General features: G+C 33.2%; 1 protein-coding gene across 1 annotated transcript; it reads left to right on the plus strand.

Annotated features, from left to right (window-relative positions):
* Positions 1-222: 222 nt before the first annotated feature.
* Positions 223-4,879, plus strand: LOC21403481 (SNF1-related protein kinase regulatory subunit beta-3). The gene is made up of 4 exons (XM_010113497.2): positions 223-590; positions 964-1,074; positions 4,192-4,279; positions 4,364-4,879. Exons 3-4 carry the CDS (start codon positions 4,253-4,255, stop codon positions 4,685-4,687), a joined length of 351 nt encoding a protein of 116 aa, XP_010111799.1. The 5' UTR covers positions 223-590; positions 964-1,074; positions 4,192-4,252; the 3' UTR covers positions 4,688-4,879.
* The last annotated feature ends 7,898 nt before the right edge of the window (positions 4,880-12,777 follow it).

The raw sequence follows: 12,777 nt of genomic DNA on the forward strand, positions 1-12,777 counted from the left end.
TCTATAATATTTTATTATATGTTGTTATTTAGTTATTATCACCTCCGAAAGAGTCCCGCAAAATTGGAAAACTGAGAGAAAAGCATTGAATTGTCAATAAGGGCAAGGGTGATGGTAAAGGGGCAGCTATACATGCTTTGGTGTCGTGTCTTGAAGATACAAACTCACACAGATAAAGGTATGGCCAAAAGTGACTAACATCGACTTGTCTGCTCTCTAAGCACCAATTTTTCTCTCCCTCTTAATACCTTTTTTCAGTGACATCTCAACCCAATAAACAAATAATAAATAGTGCCAGATTTCCTTCCATTCCATTATTGTTACCATAGAAAAAGTAAAATAGAAAACGACAGCCCATGGCCATGGGTTTACAAATATAAAGTTTAATATTTGCCTTTTTCTGGTGAAATTTTATTGACATACCATAATAAGCAGCTTGACGTCGGATTGGATTCTCTTGGCGGATTCCTCTAGACCAAAAAGTCTCTTTCTTTTGCTGGGATTCTTTTTCCACAGAAACTCTTTATATATACATAATAATCTTTTGTTTATTTTGCCAAAGGATTACCCAAGTTTTCATCTTGTACCAGGTAAAGAGTTCTATTGGTTGTTCTAATTATTTGTAATTTCGGGCTTGTTTTTTTTTTTTTTTTTTTTTTTTTTTTTTTTTTCCCTTTTCAAAATCCCTTTTGGGGTTTTTTTTTTTTTTTTTTTTTTTTTTTTTTTTTTTTTCTCCCTTCTCGAAATCCCATTGCGGGTCTTCTTATTTGGTCGTGAATTTTTTTCCCTTTTTTATTAGGTATTATTTTTTATCACTGTTTCGTACAAGGAAAACAAGAACATAGGGTTTTGACTGGCAATTGATAGGGTTTAGATTGTTGGGTAGTTTTTATTTCGCTTAATATTTGATGGGTTGTTTTTGATATCATCTGGGTACGCCGAATTTTTCCATTTCTTTTGCAGATGAGCTTTGGGTCTGCAAAAGTTTGTCTATTTTCTTGAGTGATCTTTTTTCGTGCATTTTGTGTGATTGGCTCAAAAGAAATTAAAGGACCGGAGCTTCAATCCAGTCAGGTTAGTATTACTCTTTTCTTCCAAATGTGAGCTTTATTTAATTATTATTTGGTGAGATCTATAGCTTGTATCGATCATAGCATATTGTTGGTAAAGTACACATTTAAAAAAAAAAAAAAATCCTTGTGATTTTCTGATTTTTGTATACTTACCTGTATCTACTAAGTATATACGTGCATTTGTTAGGTGGCTTTGCTTAACATTTAGTCTTTAACGTGTGCAATGTGCTTTTTCTTGAATAGGTTTTAGGTTTAATTCAGATTGCTTCATGCATCTAAGTGCCATTGTGCGCGCGCACGCGAGTTTTTTTTTTTTCCTGGGTTCTTTTGGTTTTGAGCTTACCTTTTTTTTTTTTTTGCTCTCTCTTTTTTGTTTTTATTTGATTGTTTGTTTGCCAAGGAGGCATCTAAAAGATTTGGAATTCCATATTCAATTTCAGCCAGAATTCAAGAGTGCGGTGGAATAATTGTCTGACGAGCAGCTTTCTTTGTGATGTTTTGCTTTGATCTCTGGATTTTTGCCATTGTTTGGTAGTGAACCTTAGAAACGTTTGAGATATGAAGAATTACGGGTTATAATTAATTTTCTTGGAATGTAGTGGCTAAGGTCTTTTGTACGATACTCGTGGATGTTGTTTTTCAACGTTTAGCTTGTTCACCCCTTGCATTTTACACCTAAATGGTAGATTAATTTGAAAGTTTAAGAAAAACATTTCGATTAATAGCTAGCTTGATAAGTTCTTTGAACCATTATAGAGATATACTCTGAGGGATACGCTACATCTCTGTTAATAACAGAGGAGATTAATGTATGATGCAGGGAAAGTAAAATCCCTTGTATAAGAGCTAGGTGATTAACCCTAGATCAATTTGGCACGACATGGTGGGATTTCCTTTTGTAGAGGAATTTATACTTTCTAACCATGCAAATTCTCGTGTTTCTAGGGAGGAAAGGGAATTAAATTTATTATTTTAGATTCTTGTGTTTCCTTTCATTTTTGGTAACCAAAATGAAGCGGGGGCCCATTTGCAAAGTAATAATTAAGTTTCTGATACAGGCAGAACTTAATTCTCGCTTCCAACCTTCGGAATTAAATACCATTTCCTAGTGAAAGCGAAAACCACCTTCTCCACCGAAAATTCCCTCACTTATTTAGCTCCTTCTCCCTCGATGCCCCAATTATGTGCACAAGGGTTTTCCTGTTTTTCTTCTTTTGTTTTATGTTTTATGTTTTGTTTTGTTTTGTAAACTAATCATATCCATTTTGATTCATATACCTTGCAGTTTAATAAAATAACAACCCTGAAACTTAGTTCCCATTGCTTTCTGCCCCAATTTCACGGAACTTGATATTCCTTTTCCTTTCACCACGATAAGTAAACTTCCCTTTGTTCAATTGACACAACAATGAGCTTTTAATCCTTTAATGTCTCTATTTTTATTGTTTTGGATCAACAACTTTCAGAGGTTATCTTTCATTGAGACATGTATTTAATATTCGTGAGACTTGGCTGTAATACGTTTATCTTTTTAAGTACTTTTGCAGAAGAAAGTTTATTTATTATAATTGCTCTTAAAATCAAGATTTGTTTTTAAAATTTGTGACAACTACCACGGATAGCTTCTGGGATCTCTTTTCACTAGATGGGCATAATTGTTGTCTTAGTCTCTTCATATCACCCCATAGCCAATCCTTTACGTTGCGGAAAACAGATGACTCTAATCATATCAGTCTTAACTCTTAGCTTAATGCACACTAGATATGTCTAACTGAATCCGAGCCTTATCAATACCCCACTTTACTGGCCAATATGGCACTCTATATCTTGTTACGATCACTATTAATTTTTTTGAGCAAATGGACCCTCTTGGTTTCCCTCTAAATGAATATGTGGAGATGGGAAATTCATGGTCGAGGTATACAAATACAATTCGAGATCAAAATGCTTGGCAGATATGTATATACTTTAGTGTAGACAATGTCAGGTGAAACAGCCTGACTTTGTTATTATGTAACTGGTAGCTATTACGTATGCACTAAACCTCTTTGTAATTGGGGAAGCACTAATAGATGACATGGTGAAGTTTATTCACTCTTAGAAACATATCTCCTCACTTTTTAAGAAGAGACTACTGTCGATCTTGATCATTCAGAACTACTGAAGTCTTGTTTCCACTAAACTTGCTTCTGGCTTCACAGCCTTGCCTTGTTCTTATAATCATGATTTTATGTTCACTGTAGCGACTCTAGTGGTACCAAGCATTCCCTTGCCTCACTTACTGCGGGCAGCGCATTTAATCATATATGTTATTAGGATTTAGTTTTAATTAATAGTCCTGATTCTAAGACCCTTCACCGGGACTTTGTTGGGAGCCTCAATTTTAGTCTGAGGCAAACCCTTGATATTCAGTTAGTACTAAAAAATCCTTATTGGTATTGATGTCGTGGATTATCCTAGGATCAACGAATTTTGGCTTAGATTAGTAAGTACGAATAACCTCTTGTGTTCTGAACTATTTATTTATTTATTTTTTATAAGAATTTGAGTGTCGAGATTTGTTTTTCAAACTCAGAGTGAGTGCATCAATGTGCTGTGAGATTAAATATTTGTGGATGAATTATATTGGTTGTAGTAGCTAAGAATACGGACACACAGATTCTTAGTTGAGTAGGAAACAGTGTTCATCCCAATGCCAATCTTTATGTTATGCGGAATGCAAGGTGGTCCTTTATAACCAACAAGAGCCTCTTGGTGACATGATTGAATAGTCCACTCTGTGGTTGTGATTGTTAAGCATACAAAGTTGCCTTGAGGTAGACAAATAAACAAGTAAAAAATATCTGTTGCCAATTTCAATGGCCCATGTGAAAGTTATAGACATACAATTGCGGAAATATTTCCATTTGACTGTAGTGTGACAGTCTTACTGAGTTCTTTTGGGAAGGGCCAGTTTATTATGTCTTTCTTTCCTTTGCTGAAATTTCAAATGTGTCTGGCTCATTAGAAGTCGGGACTCGGGAGAATGATTTTTATACGACTTACGAATATATTACTATTGATGATATTATTGATATTTTGACAAATCCTGATGAAAGGAAAACTTCTGTTTTTTCAGGCATATCATTTTCATACTCTTCTGCTGTTGATGATTTTGTGAGCTGCATTTGCATTTCAACATGAACAACCAGTATGGTGATGATCATGTAAGGCTTATGACTGTGACCTTGATTATTTCATTGAACACCGAAATCAAATAGCTCTCAATCTATTATATGCTTATTGTCTAGGATGAAGCAACTGTCCTCGGATTTGAAGTTCCAAAGTCACCCGATTCAAGTTACAACAATGTGTACCCGGGCACGGAAGACGAGGCACGGGATCCACCTATTGTTCCTCCTCATCTGCAACACACTGTTCTTAGCTGCCCTAGCAGAGACAGTGCTGGATCTATTTCGACGCCACACAATGTGATCCTCAACCATCTTTACATCGAGAACAGGGAGGCCCCGCGATCTGTAGTGGCATTGGGGTTCACTCATCGCTTTCGATCAAAATTTGTTACTGTTGTGCTTTACAAACCAGTTCAAAGAAGGGGAAATACCAGCGCTTAGAAGTGCTTATAGGACACACCTTCTTTAGGGTTTGGTTTAGTAGTCCGGTAGTCCTGGTTAAAATGAAACTAGTGGTGATAAAAATTAATAGAAGATTAATGATGAAGGATATTTATTGCAGTCATAGAAGCGGATGAACTTTGGCTCACATTTACTGAAGTTCTTTGTGGGCTTCAATTATGGATAGTGTGTTGAGGATAGATTTTCCATGCTTGATGTTTATATAAATCATTATTCTGACTGGTATGATCCTATTCTATTTGATTTGCCAGTCATTTAATGATCAAAATTGGCAAGTTACTTTTCCTAATTCATGCTTTTGTACTCTTGCATTGAAGTGCTTTATGTTAATCTTTCTTTTACACTTTTTATTTTGCTGATGAAAAAAGGGTTTGTTGATCAGTAGTGTCCTTGCAGCGTCAGTCCAATGCCCACTTGGCCCTCGGATCATAGGTGGAATTGATAGGAAAAAAAAAAAGAAAAAGAAAAAGAAAAAACCCGACTCATGTTTTCATCGCTTATGTCATCACCACCAGGGTTTCCTCATAGGTTCTCTCTATGTCACGGCCACCGGCGGTTTTGTTTGTATTTATTTGTAAACCAAGTTATTGATTTGTCTAATCTACAACTTTGTCTCTAAGAACAGGCTCTGCCCTTGGTAGAGTACATGCATACACGTTTCCATTAGATCAGCTGATCATGATTGACGCATTAATCGACATGCATAAGTTGACAGTTTCACATGTTTTTGAACTTAAAAGAGTTGATTAAACTTCAGTTAGTCAACTCGTTCGGTCTGTACTTATCGCTCCCAACAAATGGGGGAAAAGAGGAGACTTGTGAAGTGGATTATAGTGATGGAATTGTTAAATTAATCATATGCGCGACTAAATGCAATGCATTGCTTTTTTTTTTCCCCCCTTTTTTCTTTTCACGCTCTTGGTCCCTCAAGAATAGTCAAGATAATGTTACTCTAATGTTATCAGTGCTTTGTCGCATACGGATTGGCTGGTCTATTTGGGTTTGCTTTTGAACCTATTAAAAAATGATTTTGAAATTATTTCTGTTAAAATTAGTTGATGTGTATACCTGCTAGGATAGTATTATTAATAGAGCATGGTTCTTTTTTTTTTTTTTTTTTTTTTTTTTCTCTCTCTCTCTCTGTGTTTTTTTTGGAAGAAATCAATAGAGCATGGTTCTAAATCTCAGATTATGTGAAAATACGTATGAGAAATCAGAATCAAATGAATAATATGTAAATCTTTTGTAAAATTTTTTTAGTATGCCTAGTGTATCAATTTGTCAAGTTTTTTTAACCGTTAAGTTTGCATATTTTTTGACTCTTACGTGATTTTATGTAGATCTACGGACTTAAAACCTAACATACCGGTATGTTGGCGTATCAAAGAATGACCAATCTTTTTATTTTTATTTTTTATTTTTATTTTTATTATATTATTATTATTTTTTTTTTTTTGGGAAGATATGGTGATTTCAAATTGTAAGGAGGAATTGTTCACATAATCTGAAGAATGTTTTCTTGGAAAGTGATCTTTGAGAAGTAGTACTATATATAAGTAATTAAATCCGATTATCGCGGGGAATGTGGTTGTTTTGATAAAATTTGTTGAGTAGCTAACGTGAAATTTGTGTTCTTGTCGACATGGCCATAACCCATAACGTTGTCACATGTGGTCTTGGTACAGGTGCTTTGTATATTGATCAGACAAAAAATAAAGTTAGGATGAATACTGATAAATACGTTTCAAGCAACTTCTTAAATAAGTGAAAATTTGAAGCTCACAAGAGTTATTCTTCAAATAAAAGAGGAGCTTACTAAACAGGGAGACTAAAAAGAAAATCATCTACTATTTTTTTTTTTTTTTCAAAGCGATTGACTTCTGAAACTCTGATTATCATGAAAATTGTCTAAGTTAATAAACAGAAGAATAGGTATTTTTTTTTTCCAAGACATTTCTGTTATCCTACCCATTTTAGAGTATAAAGTCCCATGAGCATGGAACACAAATTTGATTGACAACTTGCTAGACTAATACTCTACTTAATATCTTGGATAATTACAAATGCCATGATTAATTATCTAGTATTTCTTAAAAAAAAAAAGGATTTTCCAGTTTCTTAATCCTGTTAATCCATAAGAACATGGACCTCCACATAATATCCATAATCAGCCCGATAGATAAAGCTCTCTCAATATTCACCTTTCGGCTTTTTTTGCATGGTTGCCCCTGAACTATACGTGATTGGCAATTAAGTCCTTCAACTAAAAATTGTGGCAATTGGCTCCCTAAATTTTGAAATGTGTTGCATAGCTAATCCAACAGATGACGCCGTTAGAAACTTGAACGGAAATTTCACGTGCACACCACGGGTGCACCTAATCAGGGATCAACTGAAGTTTACTAAAAGCAATTTATATCTTATAATTTTGTAAACCAAAATAAATTAAGAATCCGTTTGATTTATAGATTAGAATCATAAGATTATAACCATTTTTAATTTATGTGTATTTTTTATGAGAAAAAATACTGTAACGAATCATGAATCATTATTCGAATCAGAGAACGAATCTTCCAACTAAACGATCTCTAAATTTTCCTTCACAACTTCATCATTGGCGGATTTAAATGCAATTTAATAGAACTACCGTTTTCATTCAAATTTTTTTTTTAAAAATATTACATTTATAAATTTTATAATTTTACACTTATACTTTTATTGAAATAATATGTCTCAATTAAAATAAATATATTTTTGTATACGTTGATATTAAGATAATTTATTAAAAAAAATTTAATATACGTTTCCAGTTAAATGAATGGCCGGCTCCGCTAGTGAACCGATGACCGTCGGAAGCCCCATCAAACAACGGAGAGCTGCTGCCCCCACCCTCGACCTCCGTCGTGCTGGCAACTCCCAAATCTTCATTGCGCACCACCCACCTCACCAGATCTCTTGATTTGTCTGCCATTGCAATTGTACAAAATGCATTAAAAAAGCAAAAAAAAAAAAATAAAATAAAGGAACACAAAACCAAATGCAATAGGGCTGGGCTCGACAGAAGGAACTCCAATTCAAGACAACGATCTCATTCCAAAAGAAAATATCTGGACAATTTCAATTCAAGCACCCAAGAGACGAAAAGGTTTACCAGCTTGGAAGTTAATTCATTTTCTTGTTTTCTTGGTTTTGGGAACAATTCTGATTTCTCATATTTGATTTTTTTTTTTTTTTTGGAAAGAGGCATATTGTATATCCTTAATCAAGACCAAAACTTTCCCTTGATAACCATGAAAGTAAAGTCCACGAAAAGGCAATGAGAAAGAAGAAGGAGACAAGCCACAGATAGAGATCCCCCAAGGCCCTCCTTCCCTCCTTCGAGCTTTTACAGCCTCTTTTCCTCCATTGGCATCCGACTTCAACTTCAGCCCCCGCCGTACTACCTCCTTCCCCATCTGATCTGTGTTGAGCAGTATGAACGGAAACAACACGATCCAATTCAAGGACCTCGCAGGCTTTGGTTTGGTGAAAGGGAGAAAGGAGTGGAAGTCTCGACGGCCATGAATGGTTTTGGCGAAGCCATTTTTTTTTTCCCTTTTGTTTTCTATTTTTTTTTTTACGGTTGTAGTTTCTATTTTCTTAATAAATTTCAATTTAGTATCTGATTACATGAACACGTGAGATGCACATGACTTTTCCATCCAAGTTCTTAACGGTGTCATTAATTGGATCAGTTAAACAACAAATTTTAAAGTTCAAAAAGCCAATTGCCACAATTTTTAGTTTAGGGATTGAATTACCAATCACGTGAAGTTCAGGGAGCACCCATGCAAAAAAAAAAAAAGCCTAATTATCTAGTATTTATTGAAAAAAAGGGGATTTTCCAGTTTCTTAATCCTGTTAATCCATAAGAACATGGGCCTCCACATGGAATATCCATAATCAGCCCGATAGATAAAGGTCTCTCAATATTCTTCTTTTTTATAAAAGCCTAATTATCTAGTATTTATTGAAAAAAAGGGGATTTTCCAGTTTCTGTTAATCCATAAGAACATGGGCCTCCACATGGAATATCCATAATCAGCCCGATAGATAAAGGTCTCTCAATATTCTTCTTTTTTATTCTCTCAGAGATATATATATATATATATATATAATTACAATTTTATATACCAACAATGAGATCGTGCATATCTAGTCTTGGATGATTACTTATATCGTCATGATTTTCCTTGTTAAGGAAAAAGAAAAAGGGAAGGCATATTCTTAATTCCTAATAATTAAAATCTAATGCTAGAATCTTCCGTTAGATTTGGGCGATGGTGCAAGTGATGACAACATCACAATCAGTGCCGTTGGGTTAGGAACTCATAATATAAAGAGCATAGGAACTCCTAAAGTATATTTTTGTTTGCTGCTTTTTTACTAAAAATATATTATTTGCCGTACATTACAATAAACTCCCTTTGTCCCTTTTTCTTTTTCTTTTATCATGAATGGAGAAATTTTCCTTCCTTTTTTGCTTGAATATTTAATTGTTTTCAAGCAAATAAACAGTTTAATTTCTTTCCTTTGATTTTATATGTTATATCCCTAAAAGGTATATATGCTTATATGTGTAAGTATATTTGTCCTTCTCAATAATTGAAACTTTTACTAGCCGTGAAAAGGCGAATCAATCAATTCTATCAATACAACATATACGTGTCTTTATATTATCAAAAGATTAAAAGATATTAGCTTTGCTCCTGTCCAAAAATGGGTCTATATTGGTTGCAATGCAAGCTTGATCTATAAATAAAATAATCACATCTCTATCTCTAATATTATCTAAAGTTTGAATTCCATATGCAAAATACGTACATACATATATATCCAATATGTGGTGAGCCAAAATAAACGACAGTCAAATCTTTAATTTGCAAATAGCTAGTGCGAAAAGTTAACACCTTTTTTTTTGGGCATTACTCCGCTCGATATTAATAAAGGTTTTATCTAAACTTTTGGAATTAATTAAACGAAGGTGTCCAAATTCATTTTTTTTCCTCTCTCTATGGTTTGCACACCCATAGAGATATATACAAGAACGTGTATATGTATTGTGTACAAATATATCCAACAACTTCTTATCCAATGTCATAATTTTTTCCTTGTTAATTACCAATCGATTGGTACAAGGACTTATGTTAGTGGACTAGTTTTATTACATTATAAAAAGGTCTCTAAGTATATGTAAATAAATTATGTATGACATCATGAGAAAATGTATTTTTTTCTAGACTCAATTTCTTAAGTACATAGCACGGGTTAGCAAAATATAATTGTTAAAAGAATTGAAGACAGGCCTAAAAGTAGGCTTCCATCTCTTCATCTATATATGAGAGAGGAATTTCAACCATTAACCAAGTCATATCTGTCCAAAGCCTTCGAAAAATAATACACAAAGAACTCTAAGTGTGTGCGAAGGGGTAAGACGATATATATACATATTATATATATATACTAAGATCACCATCGTCAGCTATAGCAACTAGTCAGCCTGTACTGCAAAAACAAAGGTTTTACCTGAGAAATTATAGGAGTTTTGTGTGGGCCATCCCAGAAGGAAAGGGTGGCGTCCCAATTGGCTAATCCGAGTGGTAATCGATAATCTCATTGGCTGTTGGTTGACTTTTGCAACTTGCTAATTCGACAATATATTAACTTGTACGCCTATAATTTACAAACAAATATTTTATTTTGGGAAGTTGCATGGTAATCATAGGCCATGACATGTTTATCTACGCATAATCAGGATAGACATGATTGGAAGTGAAAAATCAGAGTCATAATAAGTTGTTTACTTGGTGACAGGATTCAGAATCAGAGTTACTCCAAATCTCACTCATGCGTTTACTTACACTCAGAATTAAAATAAAATAGTATAAAAATACTAATATACCCTTTAAGTCAATTTTTATATTTTTAATTTAAAAAATAAATTGTGTACTTAAATATCAAAATTAATCATAATTAAAATATTTAGTGTAATAATAGGGTAATTAAATAACAAAAACAAATTGTACAATTATTTAAAATATAAAAATAAATTGTTAAAATTTAAATAAAAAAATGATAAATAGTGTTAAAAAATTAAAATATATTATTAATTTATTAAACAAATAAAATACATATTTATTAAATTAAAGTTAACAAGGATAATGTTATAATATTAGACAAATAAAATAATAAACATATATTGCAATTATTATTTTTTAATTTGAATTTTATTTTTAATTTTATATTTATAAGTGAAATAAGGATATGATAGTAATTTAATGTTGTATTCAGGAATAAGAGTCTCAATCCCAAGAGGGGTATGAGAGTGCTAATTATATTTTTCAATCTCAAATTTGAGTGAGGCCCACTAATCTCACTTTTATTTCATAATAAAAAAAAAGACTAAGTAAATATGGAATTGACTCTCATTCTCTACTTATATTTCTCAATCATAATAAGTAAACATGCCATCAATATTATCGCAGAACACATGTAAGGGCCCAGGGCTTTGTCAGAAGATTTGATCTATATATGTAGCTTAAAACGTTTATTAATTGGTACTCTTTTTTTTCAAAATAATTTGGCCGACATTGTTTAATATGTTGTTAGCAATAAAAAGAGCTGTATTCTTTGGAAGAAGGAAATGATGCAAAAATATTATGTTCTGTGTGAACGAAAGTTAATACATGAAAGAAAAGTGCAACATTATTTACCGACATGCATACTGGATGACGCAAGCTTTAAGAAAATGCTAAACAATATAATATTATAGACTTATTGGCATACACAAAAGACATGTATATTTAACCAATATTCTAAGTCAATGAATACTCTTTTTAATTACATTGATTGTGGACATGTCCCATTATTGTGTCGATAACTACTCAATTTAACTATAGCTAATAAAACATACCATTTAGAGTTTAGACAGTGGAGATATTAGAATAGCGAAATTGGAAAAAATAAAGAACTTTAATACTGAGGGGAGAAGTTAAGCTGTATCGGCCATTATTGAATTTTTTGGTACATTGACTAATTTGTGATAGAAAAAGTTGAAATGGAATCCCACCTATGTAATGGGTTCTTAAGAGTAGGACTCTTTTCTTTCTTTTTTTTTCCTTTTCTTTTCAATGTAAATCATGTTAGACTTACCAAAGTTTTATTATTATTATTTTTTTTAAAGAATAACGTTGGATATACGTTAGATGATTACGCCTCTTACATATTACTCTTACATCAAATTAGGTTAACGTTTAAATTAATTAAACTTGCCCATACCGAATCATATATTTCTAATTCGAATAGGGGATTTGGCCCTCAATCGTTCACTTCGTTTAACCCACCCAACAATTTTTCCACCTAAACCCTTCGACATATACTTCATTCCCACAATTGCACTCCAAACCCATTCCTATCCGTTTCGACAAACCCACGGAAGTGATAGAATACACAAACTTCACCCCTTTGTGAAGAATTCCATGCAATAACACCATTAATTTGCTTGCAATATGCGGAAAATGAAGAAGAAATTAAAAGGGGATTTCTATCACAGAGTTTCGGGATTTAGGGTTTCCAACCTTTAATCTTTTTCCGTTGGTTATCCAAATCTTCAGTGGGAAGATCGTTGGTGCATAAATTTGAAAGCTGCAAAACACGGCAGTCTCCTGACAAGTGCATCAATATTCCGGATCCGGACCTGATGCATGCAAAGTATCGGAGATGGGAGAGACGAACCCAGATGATCCGCAGAGGCCGTTGAGGGCAATATTGAACCCAAATCTTGAAATGGAACCCCCACTGATTACGAAAAATAATTTAGCCCAAAACTTTGGATATCAAACAACAAGCGTTCGATCTCCACGAATTACTTTTTGTGATTAAAATTATTTTTGATTTACGTGTATTTTTTTATGATAGAAAATACTGTAACGAATTATGAACCATAATTCAAGTCGTGATTTGAATCCTCCAACCAAACATCCCTTAATATTTTACTTAATACAAAAATGTAACAGGGTAATCTCTTCCGA

Source organism: Morus notabilis, unplaced genomic scaffold (assembly GCF_000414095.1).
Source record: "Morus notabilis unplaced genomic scaffold, ASM41409v2 Scaffold888, whole genome shotgun sequence".
Taxonomy (NCBI): Eukaryota; Viridiplantae; Streptophyta; class Magnoliopsida; order Rosales; family Moraceae; genus Morus; species Morus notabilis.

What these genes read in the sequence shown, in the direction of transcription:
- LOC21403481 (XM_010113497.2), top strand. Translation starts at nt 4,253, where the DNA reads ATGAACAACCAGTATGGTGATGATCAT. An exon ending in ACCAGTATGGTGATGATCAT is followed by an intron (nt 4,280 to 4,363) that starts GTAAGGCTTATG and finishes CTTATTGTCTAG; the next exon opens with GATGAAGCAACTGTCCTCGG.